Source organism: Dendrobates tinctorius, unplaced genomic scaffold (genome assembly GCF_039654945.1).
Source record: "Dendrobates tinctorius isolate UK_male_01 unplaced genomic scaffold, ASM3965494v1 ptg000304l, whole genome shotgun sequence".
Classification (NCBI taxonomy): Eukaryota; Metazoa; Chordata; class Amphibia; order Anura; family Dendrobatidae; genus Dendrobates; species Dendrobates tinctorius.
Window position 1 is genome coordinate 28,132 of NW_027361971.1, and position 14,102 is coordinate 42,233.

Below are 14,102 nucleotides of genomic sequence, written 5' to 3' on the forward strand. Positions count from 1 at the left end.
CAGGGGAAGTACAGCACAGACACAAGTATGGGAGCAGTGGTCTGGCACACAGGAGTCAGGGGAAGTACAGCACAGACAAGTGTGGGAGCAGTGGTCTGGCACACAGGAGTCAGAGGAAGGACAGCACAGACACAAGTATGGGAGCAGTGGTCTGGCACACAGGAGTCAGGGGAAGTACAGCACAGACACAAGTATGGGAGCAGTGGTCTGGCACACAGGAGTCAGGGGAAGTACAGCAGAGACACAAGTATGGGAGCAGTGGTCTGGCACACAGGAGTCAGGGGAAGTACAGCACAGACACAAGTATGGGAGCAGTGGTCTGGCACACAGGAGTCAGGGGAAGTACAGCACAGACACAAGTATGGGAGCAGTGGTCTGGCACACAGGAGTCAGGGGAAGTACAGCACAGACACAAGTATGGGAGCAGTGGTCTGGCACACAGGAGTCAGGGGAAGTACAGCACAGACAAGTGTGGGAGCAGTGGTCTGGCACACAGGAGTCAGAGGAAGGACAGCACAGACACAAGTATGGGAGCAGTGGTCTGGCACACAGGAGTCAGGGGAAGTACAGCACAGACACAAGTATGGGAGCAGTGGTCTGGCACACAGGAGTCAGGGGAAGTACAGCACAGACACAAGTATGGGAGCAGTGGTCTGGCACACAGGAGTCAGGGGAAGTACAGCACAGACACAAGTATGGGAGCAGTGGTCTGGCACACAGGAGTCAGGGGAAGTACAGCACAGACACAAGTATGGGAGCAGTGGTCTGGCACACAGGAGTCAGGGGAAGTACAGCACAGACACAAGTATGGGAGCAGTGGTCTGGCACACAGGAGTCAGGGGAAGTACAGCACAGACACAAGTATGGGAGCAGTGGTCTGGCACACAGGAGTCAGGGGAAGGACAGCACAGACACAAGTATGGGAGCAGTGGTCTGGCACACAGGAGTCAGGGGAAGGACAGCACAGACACAAGTATGGGAGCAGTGGTCTGGCACACAGGAGTCAGGGGAAGTACAGCACAGACAAGTATGGGAGCAGTGGTCTGGCACACAGGAGTCAGGGGAAGTACAGCACAGACACAAGTATGGGAGCAGTGGTCTGGCACACAGGAGTCAGGGGTAGTACAGCACAGACACAAGTATGGGAGCAGTGGTCTGGCACACAGGAGTCAGGGGAAGGACAGCACAGACACAAGTATGGGAGCAGTGGTCTGGCACACAGGAGTCAGGGGAAGGACAGCACAGACACAAGTATGGGAGCAGTGGTCTGGCACACAGGAGTCAGGGGAAGTACAGCACAGACAAGTATGGGAGCAGTGGTCTGGCACACAGGAGTCAGGGGAAGTACAGCACAGACACAAGTATGGGAGCAGTGGTCTGGCACACAGGAGTCAGGGGAAGTACAGCACAGACACAAGTATGGGAGCAGTGGTCTGGCACACAGGAGTCAGGGGAAGTACAGCGCAGACACAAGTATGGGAGCAGTGGTCTGGCACACAGGAGTCAGGGGAAGCACAGACAGTCGGACCTATGTACAGAACGAAGCAGTGGTGCCATCACGACTGTCCTGCAGAGACGCTTCTGTCCTGCAGCTGGTGCTGAGCGCCACTCACCTGCGGCGTCTCCTGGTGAGCAGCACTCATGGTGAAGACCCATATGCTGCCGGTCCTCACAGTCCCAACACACCTAGCGTCTGAAGGACAAGGGAAGTCATTCTGGAGATCAAACCCAGCCCGCCGTCAGCGGCGTCACAGCAGCGCCCTGGTCTGACTGGTCGGCGTCACCGCCAGGAATCCCGGAACTCGGCGGCTGCTGAGGGAACTGGTCCGGCCACCAGCACCTCGTTCACCGCGGAGGGAATGTGCAGCGGGAGCGGCGATGACTCACGGCCCTGCACCCACGTACTCTGCCGCTCACACAGCGCGTCCCCCCCAGTGCTGACATTGTGTAGACCGCCCGCAGTGGTGAGTACCAATGACGGCTGGTCTGGGGACATAAAAGCAAGCAATGTGAAACACGTGGCGGCCCGTGCATGTGTGCTGCCTGAATTTATGGTTTTAACGAGTTTGTGTTGGATGCTTGCAGTACGTCATTGTGGCCGCTAGAGGGCGCCAGCATACCATAATGTTTTCTACTCACATTTCTGATTGTTACTAGGAAAGTGTCCAGTGGCTCATCCTGAAAGGGTTAACAAGATGCTACTGTTCATTCTGCGATTAGCATGAACATTAGTATTTGGATAACCCTTTCACCACTGCTTGAAAATTAGTTTTTTGCACTTTCCTTCTCAACCATTCTTCCAAGAGAGTGCCGAAACACGGGTTGGGAGGAGACAGCGAGGCATCCTGGTATGGCCACCATCCTTCAGTGTCCAATTATGTGCATGATGTAATGGTTTATATCTGGGAGATCCACAAGGTGCACATTGGATTATGATACTTAAATCATGTTACCTGCCAATAATGGCTATTTATACATGTGCTCCACATGGGTTCCCCCTCTATTATGTTAGGGACCCGTTACACTTAGTGATGTACCAGCGATCCCGACAACGATATGACGCAGTCAGGATCGCTGGTGCATCGCTAAGTGGTCGCTATTGAGCTGCTACACAGGCAGATCTCACCAGCAACATCGCTGGGGACGGGGGTCGCTACTTGCCTGTCAAACGAGGCGATGAAGACGTCCTCCCGCCCGCGTCCACGCGTCGCTCGTCTCCACAGCAGGAAGCTGACGACGAGAAACGGTCCAGGACGTTCTCGCGCGATCAGCAATAACCAGTGGGGGAGCGGTCGGAGGTAAGTGTCAGACACAGAGATATCGCTGCTGCGTTACAAAATCAGTGACGCTTTAGCGATATCGTTATGTGTGAAGCCCCCTTTCGGGACGCAATGGTGGTTCTATGTTTATTTTCTGGGATGGGCTCTATGCTCTCCTTTGCCTGGTCTATGCGGCTTTTTGCACTTGTGCTTTTTTCATCTATCCCAGTGCTGTATTGTTCTTGTCTTGTTTATAACTTTTTTGTGCTAATAATATTTTGCAGTAATTATACGGACAGTTTCACTGTGTTTTGTTAAAGGTTTTTTCCATTCTTCCAAGAGATATAGTGTTTTTACTTTTCCCGTCCACATCGCCAGCCGTGTGAGGACTGGATTTTTTTGCATGCAATGTTCTGTTTAGTTCATCATACAAAGTTAGGTAAAGTGATTGTGAAAAAAAATTAGATTCCACCTTTTTTGGAATATATATTAACCCCTTCCTGACATCCGACGTACTATCCCGTCCATGGGACCCGGGCCCCTATGCCCATGGACGGGATAGTACGTCTACCGCGATCAGCGGCGCCCACGTGGTGAGCGCCGCTGATCGCGGCCGGGTGTCAGCTGATTATCACAGCTGACACCCGGCACAATGTGTCAGGGGCGGTCACGGACCGCCCCCGACACGTTAACCCCTTGCACACCGCGATCAAACATGATCGCGGTGTACCGGGAGTTAAAGGGAAGCATCGGCAGGGAGGGGGCTCCCTCTGTGCTTCCCTGAGCCCCCCACGGCAGCGCAATGTGCAGCGCTGCTGCGGGGGACTCCTTTCCTCCAGGCCCCCAAATCCAAGATGGCGACGGGGGCCTGCAGGAAGCTGGCTTCCTCAGTGCCTGCAAAGCGCAGGCAAGAGGAAGTCTTCTTCAATGCCTGTGACAGATTGCTGATCTGTCACAGTGATCTGTGATGTGACAGATCAGCGATCTGTCACAGGACAGTGATGTCCCACCTGGGACTATGTAATAAAGTAAAAAAAAAATTAAAAAAAAGTGTAAAAATAATTTTAAAAAAATCGCCAAATAAATTAGTAAAAAAAAAAAAAAAAATATTCCCCAATAAATTCATTTTTTGAAAATAAAAAAAACCCCAAAACAATAAAAGTACACATATTAGGTATCGCCGCGTCCGTAATGACCCGCCCTATAAAACTGTCCCATTAGTTAACCCCTTTAGCGAACCCCTTAAAAAATAAAAATAAAAAACGAAGCAAAAAATAATGATTTATTATCATACCGCCAAACAAAAAGTGTAATAACGCGCGATCAAAAAGACCCATATAAATATCCATGGTACCGCTGAAAACGTCATCTTGTCCCGCAAAAAACGAGCCACCACACAGCATCATCAGCGAAAAAATAAAAAAGTTATAGTTCGCAGAATAAAGCGATGCAAAAATAATTATTTTTTATATAAAATAGTTTTCATTGCATAAAACCGACAAAACATAAAAAAAGACTTAAGTGAGGTATCGCTGTAACCGTACTGACCCGAAGAATAAAACCGCTTTATCAGAGTGTAAACGCACTCCCCCAAAAGAAATTCATGAAACGCTGGTTTTTGTTCATTCTGCGTCCCAAAAATCGGAATAAAAAGCGATCAAAAAATGTCACGTGTCCGAAAATGGTACCAATAAAAACGTCAACTCGTCCCGCAAAAAATAAGACCTCACATGACTCGGTGGGTCAAAATACGGAAAAATTATAGCTCTCAATATGTGGTGATGCAAAAACTATTTTTACAATAAAAAGCGTCTTTTAGCGTGCGACAGCCGCCAAACATAAAAACCGCCATAAATAGTAAATCAAACCCCCCGATATCACCCCCTTAGTTAGGGAAAAATAATAAAATTAAAAAAATGTATTTATTTCCATTTTTCCATTAGGGTTAGGGCTAGGGTTAGGGCTTGGGTTAGGGCTAGGGTTAGGGCTGAGATTAGGGTTAGGGGTGTGTTGGGGTTCGGGTTGGAGTTAGAATTGGGGGTTTCCACTGTTTGGGCACATCAGGGGCTCTCCAAATGCAACATTGCGTCTGATCTCAATTCCAGCCAATTCTGAGTTGAAAAAGTCATATGGTGCTCCTTCCCTTCCAAGCTCTGCCATGCGCCCAAACAGTGTTTTACCCCCACATGTAGTGTATCAGCCTACTCAGGACAAATTGCAAAACAATTTTTGGGGTCCAATTTCTCCTGTTACCCTTAGGAAAATAAAAAATTGGTGGCAAAAATATCATTTTTGTGGAAAAAAATGATTTTTTTATTTTCACGTTCGAGCGTTATAAACTTCTGTGAAGCACTTGGGGGTTCAAAGTGCTCACCACACATCTAGATAAGTTCCGTGGGGGGGTCTAGTGTCCAAAATGGGGTCACTTGTGGGGAGTTTCAATAGTTTAGGTACATCAGGGGCTCTCCAAACGCACATGACACCCGCAGACCATTCCATCAAAGTCTGCATTCCAAAATGGCACTGCTTCCCTTCCGAGCCCCGACGTGTGTCCATACAGTAGTTTTCTCCCACATATGGGGTGTCAGCATACTCATGACAAATTGGACAACAACTTTTGCGGTCCAATTTCTCCTGTTACCCTTGGGAAAATAAAAAAATGGTGACTAAAAGATCATGTTTGTGGAAAAAATACGAATTTTTTATTTTCACGCCCGGGCGTTATAAACTTCTGTGAAGCACTGGGGGGTTCAAAGTGCTCACCACACATCTAGATAAGTTCCTTGGGGGGTCTAGTTTACAAAATGGTGTCATTTGTGGGGGGTTTCCACTGTTTAGGTACATCAGGGGTTTTCCAATCGCGACATGGTGTCCGATCTCAATTCCAGCCAAAAACGTCAAATGGCGCTGCTTCCCTTCCGAGCTCTGCCATGCGCCCAAATAGTGGTTTACCCCCACATGTGGGGTATCAGCGTACTCAGGACAAATTGCACAATAACTTTTAGGGTGCTGTTACCCTTGGAAAAATAAGAATTGAGGGTGAAAAGATCATTTTTGTGGAAAAAATATGATTTTTTAAATGTACGGCTTTATGTTATTAACTTCTGTGAAGCCCTTGGGGGTTCAAAGTTCTCACCACACATCTAGATAAGTTCCTTAGGGGGTCTAGTTTCCAAAATGGTGTCATTTGTGGGGGGTTTCCACTGTTTAGGTACATCAGGGGTTTTCCAATCGCGACATGGTGTCCGATCTCAATTCCAGCCAAAAAATGTCAAATGGCGCTGCTTCCCTTCCGAGCTCTGCCATGCGCCCAAATAGTGGTTTACCCCCACATGTGGGGTATCAGCGTACTCAGGACAAATTGCACAATAATTTTTAGGGTGCTGTTACCCTTGGAAAAATAAGAATTGAGGGTGAAAAGATCATTTTTGTGGAAAAAATATGATTTTTTAATTGTACGGCTTTATGTTATAAACTTCTGTGAAGCCCTTGGGGGTTCAAAGTTCTCACCACACATCTAGAAAAGTTCCTTAGGGGGTCTAGTTTCCAAAATGGTGTCATTTGTGGGGGGTTTCCACTGTTTTGGTACATCAGGGGTTTTCCAATCGCGACATGATGTCCGATCTCAATTCCAGCCAAAAACGTCAAATGGCGCGGCTTCCCTTCCGAGCTCTGACATGCGCCCAAATAGTGGTTTACCCCCACATGTGGGGTATCAGCATACTCAGGACAAATTGCACAATAACTTTTAGGGTCCTGTTACCCTTGGGAAAATAAAAATTGGGGTGAAAAGATCATTTTTGTGGAAAAAATATGATTTTTTAATTGTACCGCTGTACGTTATAAACTTCTGTAAAGCCCTTGTGGGTTCAAACTTCTCACCACATATCTAGATAAGTTCCTTGGGGGGTCTAGTTTCCAAAATGGGGTCACTTGTAGGGGGTTTCCACTGTTTAGGTACATCAGGGACTCTCCAAACGTGACATGGCGTCCGATCTGAATTCCAGCCAATTTTGCATTGAAAAAGTCAAACGGCGCTCCTTCCATTCTGAGCTCTGCCATGCGCCGAAACAGTCGTTCCCCCCCACAAATCAGGTATCAGCGTACTCAGGACAAATTGCACAATAACTTTTGCAGTCCAATTTCTCCTGTTACCCTTGGTAAAATAAAAAAAATTGAACCTGAAGTATTTTTTTTGTGAAAAAAAGTTAGATGTTCATTTTTTTTTTTTAAATATTCAAAAAAATTCCTGTGACACACCTAAAGGGTTAATAAACTTCTTGAATGTGGTTTTGAGCACCTTAAGGGGTGCAGTTTTTAGAATGGTGTCACTTTTGGGTATTTTCTATCAGGGCTGTGGAGTCGGAGTCGGAGTCGTGGAGTCGGAGTCGGTGCTCATTTTGGTGGAGTCGGAGTTGGAGTCGGTATAAAATGGACCGACTCCGACTCCTAAAATATATAATAAATTGGGTACAGTAATTCAATGCAGGATGTGCTGAATATTTTTTCATAGGAATTTGGGAAAGTTATGAAATGTCCTATAAATGGCTGTTATATTCCTGATCTAAGGCTACATTCACACACAGCGTTTTTCCTGTGTTTTTTGAAAATACGTTTTTCAGCTGCAAAAGCTGATCATCTTTTTAAAAAACTGCATCACCTGAAAGGTTTTTGAGCTCATAGATAATGTTTTCAATAGCAAAAGCAGATTAGAAATCTGCTCTATCTATCCATTTATCCATATCTGTCTATCCATATCGTATCTGTACCAAAAAGAATGAAAACCGGGTAGTACACCAATATATATTCTGTTCTATCTAAATATCTTGATTATTGGATCATAAAAATGATTAAATGTCTGAGGTTCACATTGTACTACAATAAATTTTTCACTTAAATATAAGCAATATGTGTCGGAGTCGGAGTTGGAGTCGGAGTCGGTGTAAGGGAAATTGAGGAGTCGGAGTCGGAGTCGCAGGTTTGGCTTACCGACTCCACAGCCCTGTTTTCTATCATATAGACCCCTCAAAGTGGCTTCAAATGTGATGTGGTCCTAAAAATAAAATGGTGTTGTAAAAATGAGAAATCGCTGGTCAACTTTTAACCCTTATAACTTCCTAACAAAAAAAAATTTTGGTTCCAAAATTGTGCTAATGTAAAGTAAACATGTGGGAAATGTTAGTTATCAAGTTTTTTGTGTGCCGTATCTCTGTGATTTAAGGGCATAAAAATTCAAAGTTGGAAAATTGCGAAATTTTCAAAATTTTTGCCAAATTTACGTTTTTTTCACAAATAAACGCAAGTTATTTGAATGAAATTTTACCACTAACATGAAGTACAATATGTCACGAGAAAACAATGTCAGAATCACCGTGATCCATAGAAGCGTTCCAGAGTTATGACCTCATAAAGGTACAGTGGTCAGAATTGTAAAAATTGGCCCGGTCATGAACGTGCAAACTACCCTGGGGGGTGAAGGGGTTAAAAATGTCATATATAACCAGAAGAGTGGTCGCTTTTGAAACCTGAAGCAATTAAAATAAGCTCCGAGGAACATATGCAGGCAAGTCATTTTTATGTTGTGCATGTTGATTATTTTTGGCTCTTTTTTTAGCGCTTCTTTAGGTGATTCCACATATAATCTGCCTGAAAAGGTTGTGCGCATGTACACTAACGAGCGCTAGTAAATTAGCCTCAGGTACAGGGGAAATCGAGCCTCCTGGCTGCACAGCAGAGGTGACTGGGTCTCCTAGGACCCAGCAGCTCCTGCTCAGTCCCTATACATAGCAATCACATGATCACTGGGTCCGGAGAGGGAAGCACTTTTACTGCTTCCTACATTGTGTACATAGCAGTCAGGAAGGCAAACGTGATAATAATTCATGCCTGCCATCTCTGTGGGAAGTTGGCTGTGTCTGACAGCCAGCTACCCATCGCCACAGCTCCATCTCATGAGCAAGCTACTTACTCTGCATTTCCATTATAGAACATCAGTGTAGAATAAACTGTGGACTACCCAAATGTTTAGTCTATGGGCAGTCAAGAAATAGTTAACACATATTCTGTAAACTATTCAGTCTTAGGCTATGTGCCCACGTATGCAGAAAAAAACGCACTTCTTCCCAGGAAAAACGTGCGGGTTTCTTTGCGTCTTTTTCCACATTTTTGAAGGTTTTTTTCCCGTTTTTCCCGCGATTTTCGCATGCGAAATTCAAGCACTTTCCAAGTGATTTGAAGCATCACTTGGATTGTGATTGACAGGTTGGTCAAATTCGTCAAACATAGTGTTTGACAAATGTGACCAACTTTTTACTATTGACGCTGCCTATGCGGCATCAATAGTTAAAGATAGAATGTTAAAAATAATTTTAAAAAAATAAACGGGTTATATTCACCTTCCGGCGTCCCGCCCAGCCTTCCCGGGCCTCAGTGATGCTTCTGTTCCCAGTAATGCCTTGCGAGACCTTTGATGACGTAAAGTCCGGCGATACTGTAGCGGTCTCGCGAGATCGTACATCATCACAGGTCCTTGCGGCAAGGCATTACTGGGAGCGGGAGCATCGCTGAGGCCGGGGAAGGCTGCGCTGGACGCCGGAAGGTGAATATAACCCGATTTTTTTTATTGTTTTTTTTTTTTTTGCAGGGATATGGTACCCAGGGCCTGGAGGACAGTCTCCTCTCCTCCACACCGTGGGTACCAACCGCACATGAGCTGCTCACTTTGCGCATGGTGGACATAGCCACATGCGGGAAGTAAGCGGATCTCATGCATTCCTACGGGTGCGGAATCCCGGCAATTCTTTTCAGAATTGCGGCGATCTGCAAAAAGAATGAGCATGCTGCGTTTTTTTCCGCGATGCGATTCCGCCATGGAAAAAGTCGCAGCATTAGCACAGCATGTGCGGAATGCCATAGGAATGCATGGGGTGCGTTCTGTATGTGTTTTTAAGCGTTTTCGCTGTGAAAATCGCTGCAAAAACGCTTAAAAATCTCAACGTGTGCACACAGCCTTAATCTACAATCTTCACAATCTAATAAAAGCACCGAAAATCATTGCATGTGTCTTTAAAATCTTTATCCGTACGGTGTGTGCGTATGTATATAATATACAGTGGGGAAAAAAAGTATTTAGTCAGTCAGCAATAGTGCAAGTTCCACCATTTAAAAAGATGAGAGGCGTCTGTAATTTACATCATAGGTAGACCTCAACTATGGGAGACAAACTGAGAAAAAAAATCCAGAAAATCACATTGTCTGTTTTTTTTTCATTTTATTTGCATATTATGGTGGAAAATAAGTATTTGGTCAGAAACAAGCAATCAAGATTTCTGGCTCTCACAGACCTGTAACTTCTTCTTTAAGAGTCTCCTCTTTCCTCCACTCATTACCTGTAGTAATGGCACCTGTTTAAACTTGTTATCAGTATAAAAAGACACCTGTGCACACCCTCAAACAGTCTGACTCCAAACTCCACTATGGTGAAGACCAAAGAGCTGTCAAAGGACACCAGAAACAAAATTGTAGCCCTGCACCAGGCTGGGAAGACTGAATCTGCAATAGCCAACCAGCTTGGAGTGAAGAAATCAACTGTGGGAGCAATAATTAGAAAATGGAAGACATACAAGACCACTGATAATCTCCCTCGATCTGGTACTCCACGCAAAATCCCACCCCGTGGGGTCAGAATAATCACAAGAACGGTGAGCAAAAATCCCAGAACCACGCGGGGGGACCTAGTGAATGAACTGCAGAGAGCTGGGACCAATGTAACAAGGCCTACCATAAGTAACACACTACGCCACCATGGACTCAGATTCTGCAGTGCCAGACGTGTCCCACTGCTTAAGCCTGTACATGTCCGGGCTCGTCTGAAGTTTGCTAGAGAGCATTTGGATGATCCAGAGGAGTTTTGGGAGAATGTCCTATGGTCTGATGAAACCAAACTGGAACTGTTTGGTAGAAACACAACTTGTCGTGTTTGGAGGAAAAAGAATACTGAGTTGCATCCATCAAACACCATACCTACTGTAAAGCATGGTGGTGGAAACATCATGCTTTGGGGCTGTTTCTCTGCAAAGGGGCCAGGACGACTGATCCGGGTACATGAAAGAATGAATGGGGCCATGTATCGTGAGATTTTGAGTGCAAACCTCCTTCCATCAGCAAGGGCATTGAAGATGAAACGTGGCTGGGTCTTTCAACATGACAATGATCCAAAGCACACCGCCAGGGCAACAAAGGAGTGGCTTCGTAAGAAGCATTTCAAGGTCCTGGAGTGGCCTAGCCAGTCTCCAGATCTCAAGCCTATAGAAAACCTTTGGAGGGAGTTGAAAGTCCGTGTTGCCAAGCGAAAAGCCAAAAACATCACTGCAAGTATTGAGATGAAATTTTGTTTCTGACCAAATACTTATTTTCCACCATAATATGCAAATAAAATGAAAAAAAAACAGACAATGTGATTTTCTGGATTTTTTTTTCTCAGTTTGTCTCCCATAGTTGAGGTCTACCTATGATGTAAATTACAGACGCCTCTCATCTTTTTAAGTGGTGGAACTTGCACTATTGCTGACTGACTAAATACTTTTTTTCCCCACTGTATATATATATCTGCACAAAAGTTTTAGGCAAGTGTGGAAAAAATGTTGCAAAATAAAAATGCTTTCAAAAACTATTAGTTTTTTTTATCGGTTAACAAAATGCAAATTGATTGAGCAAAAGAGAATCCTAATTGAAATCGATATTTGGTGTGACCATCCTTTGCTTTCAAGCTGCATGAATCCTTCTCGGTACACTTCTCACAGTTTTTAAAGGAACTCAACAGGTAGTTTGATCCGAACATCTTGGAGGAATGGGTATAGATCTGTACATGTAGGTTTGTGCAAATCCTTTTGTTTTCGTTGTGTAATCCTGCACAGACCTGATGATGATGAGATCAGGACTGTGTAGGGGCCATATCATCTCTTATAATGTCTGTAAAGCGCCGCGGAATATGATGGCACGATATACAGTAAGCAAAGCATAGTAAATATTTCCTGGAGTCCTAGCTCTTTAAGTTGAAGGTAATTGTTAATGACATTGGCTGTATGGTTCAAGACATTGTATTGCTGCAGATTAAATTTGAAGACAGGCAGACGTCTCCCTGATGGTATTACATGATGGATAAGTAATTGTCTGTATTTTTCTGTCACCCATGACAGCACAAACGAGGGAAGGGATGCGCCCTTCGAGGACATGAAGCCTTCAAGATAAGAAGGGCGGCGCCTCTCCGCATCAGTGGTTTCCTGTCCTTGACGGGGAAGCCTTCTTGATGGCGGCAGGATCTAAAGAAAAAGTGGATGCATTCCCAGACCTGGGCCGTCCGGTGTTCCAGCAGGGCACAGTCTCTGCTGCGGCGGCGCCGGGATGCTGGAAGCGCTGCTGTCAAGTCGCCGTCAGACACAGGGACTGCTGTTCCTGCTTGGGCCACTGGGAGGCACCGAACTGTCACGTCACCGTCAGATACAGGGACTGCTGTTCCTGCCTCGGCCACTGGGAGGCGCCGGACTGTCACGTCGCCTTCAGATACAGGGACTGCTGTTCCGGTCTCAACCACTGGGAGGCGCCGGGCGTTCACGTCACCGTCAGACTCGGGGACGGCTGTTCCTGCCTCGGCCACTAGGAGGCGCCGTGCTTTCCCCGTGGGTGGTGGTGACAGAGAAGGGGCTCCTGCGCAGGCATCTGGTGGGCGCAGGCTCCGCTCCTCTGTCAGTCATGAAAGGGTTGAGGCATCACCATCTGGCCTGGTCCTGGGGGCGGTCCAAATGACATCATCAGACTGTGAACCTGTGAGGGATAGCCTGATCCTTCAGATACCTTGGGGCCTGTCTTGCAGGCCGCCAGAGATAGTCTTGGTTTCCCCAGTGTGCTAGTTGTTATTTGCTATCTTTGATTCTGACCTTTGCCTGGATTTCTGACTCTGCTACTGCCTAACGATTCTGTACCTCTGCCGTCCTCCTGGTTTATAATTCTGACCTTGGCCTGAATTTGACTCTGCTATTGTCTGCCGTTTTTGTACCTTTGCTGCCCGCCTGGTTAAGACTCGGATTCCTGACTACGCTTTTGGTCCCGTTTTTTAACCCCTCTCTGGCGACCGTCCTGCTCTGGCCCGCTGCTAATATTCAGACAGCGCCTCCTGGGCTCTGCTGTAAATCCAGATCCCTGTATAGGGGTAAAGGGTATCGGGGTTGCTCGGGGTGCTGTCCTACTGCAGCCCAGACTTGCAGGCGGACGTCACAGCTGCGGGGGGGCCTGATGGTGTCTATTCCATCGTACAAAGTATGGGCTGTGGCGCCATCACAGTATGGGGTTTTGCAGTCGCACGTCCGGATGCGCATTCACGGAAGTGCAGGCCAGAAGTCGTGCCTGATGACACACGCCGGGAGATTTCACACAGAACTAGGCTTCTGGTGGGCGGGACTGGAAGCTGCAGGAGCACCCCGACAGGCAATACCCCGGTCGGTATAGTTAAGGAGGCTCACCAATCAGGCATCTACGCTTGTGTTCATTAAGGAGTCACAGCAGCCCCCTATACAGCAGCAGCACCTGGAGGAGCATCAGCCGCAACGTCCCCCATCCTGGCAGAAGCATCCCTGGGGTAGTCAGCAGCCACGTCCAGAGAGAAGTGGTCGCTCCAGTGGGGTACGCAGGACCATGGATTCCAGGTCCAGTCGGTACAACTCTAGCAGAATTGAAGAGTCCGCTGTCTCCAGAGCAGAGATTTCAGATGACATTCTGCCTCCAGTTCCGGTACCCCTTTTTGTAAAGCTCTGAGTGGTAAGTGATCTACGAGAAAGTTCAGCCTGTTAATAACATGTTCTCTTTCTCTTTCTCCATTCCTCTCTATGTCTGAAGGAGGTCTCTAGAAAGTAAACCACAAAATCAGATAGATCCTGTCCTCTATGCGGTCAAGGGTTAGAGAAAGCCTGGCCGAAAAAGTTATGTCAGGCCTGTATTGAGGAAGCGGTTTTGGAGGAGGCTCCTAGCCTATCGGCTAGTCTAAAGTCCCTCATTAAAACAAGTGGAGAATTCCCTTAAAGCCCTTTTCCACTCAGGAGAGACGTCCTGAGGCCGTAAAAGATCTCCAGAATTGTCTTCAGACTCAGATGAGGGGGTTTTGCAGGCCTCTACGTCAGATTCCTCCTTGTCAGAGAGTGACTCGGGGACGGGCTATTTCTTTCCAGTAGAGGATGTAAGTCACCTTGTAAAAGCAGTGAGAGCCACAATGAGGTTAGTCGATCAGAAGGCTAAGAAATCGGTCCAGGACATAATGTTTGGGACTCTGGATCAAAAAAGGCGTAAAACCTT

The 14,102-nt window shown here is 46.5% G+C and overlaps 2 protein-coding genes across 3 annotated transcripts in view; one reads left to right on the plus strand and one right to left on the minus strand.

The window, feature by feature from the left end:
* LOC141073494 (unconventional myosin-XIX-like) overlaps positions 1-1,739 on the minus strand; it is a 28,144-nt gene extending 26,405 nt beyond the window's left edge. The window contains exon 1 of one of the 2 annotated variants that reach the window (XR_012226973.1): positions 1,614-1,739. Coding sequence is in view for 1 of the 2 variants with exons in the window: in XM_073560739.1 (XP_073416840.1) it covers positions 1,614-1,643 (30 nt within the window). In the remaining variant the exon portion in view is untranslated. The remainder of the gene's footprint in view (positions 1-1,613) is intronic. The other variant, XM_073560739.1, reaches the window with a different exon arrangement.
* Positions 1,657-14,102, plus strand: part of PIGW (phosphatidylinositol glycan anchor biosynthesis class W) — a 45,611-nt gene continuing 33,165 nt past the window's right edge. The window contains exon 1 of the mRNA XM_073560738.1: positions 1,657-1,964. The gene's annotated coding sequence lies outside the window, so the exon portion shown is untranslated. The remainder of the gene's footprint in view (positions 1,965-14,102) is intronic.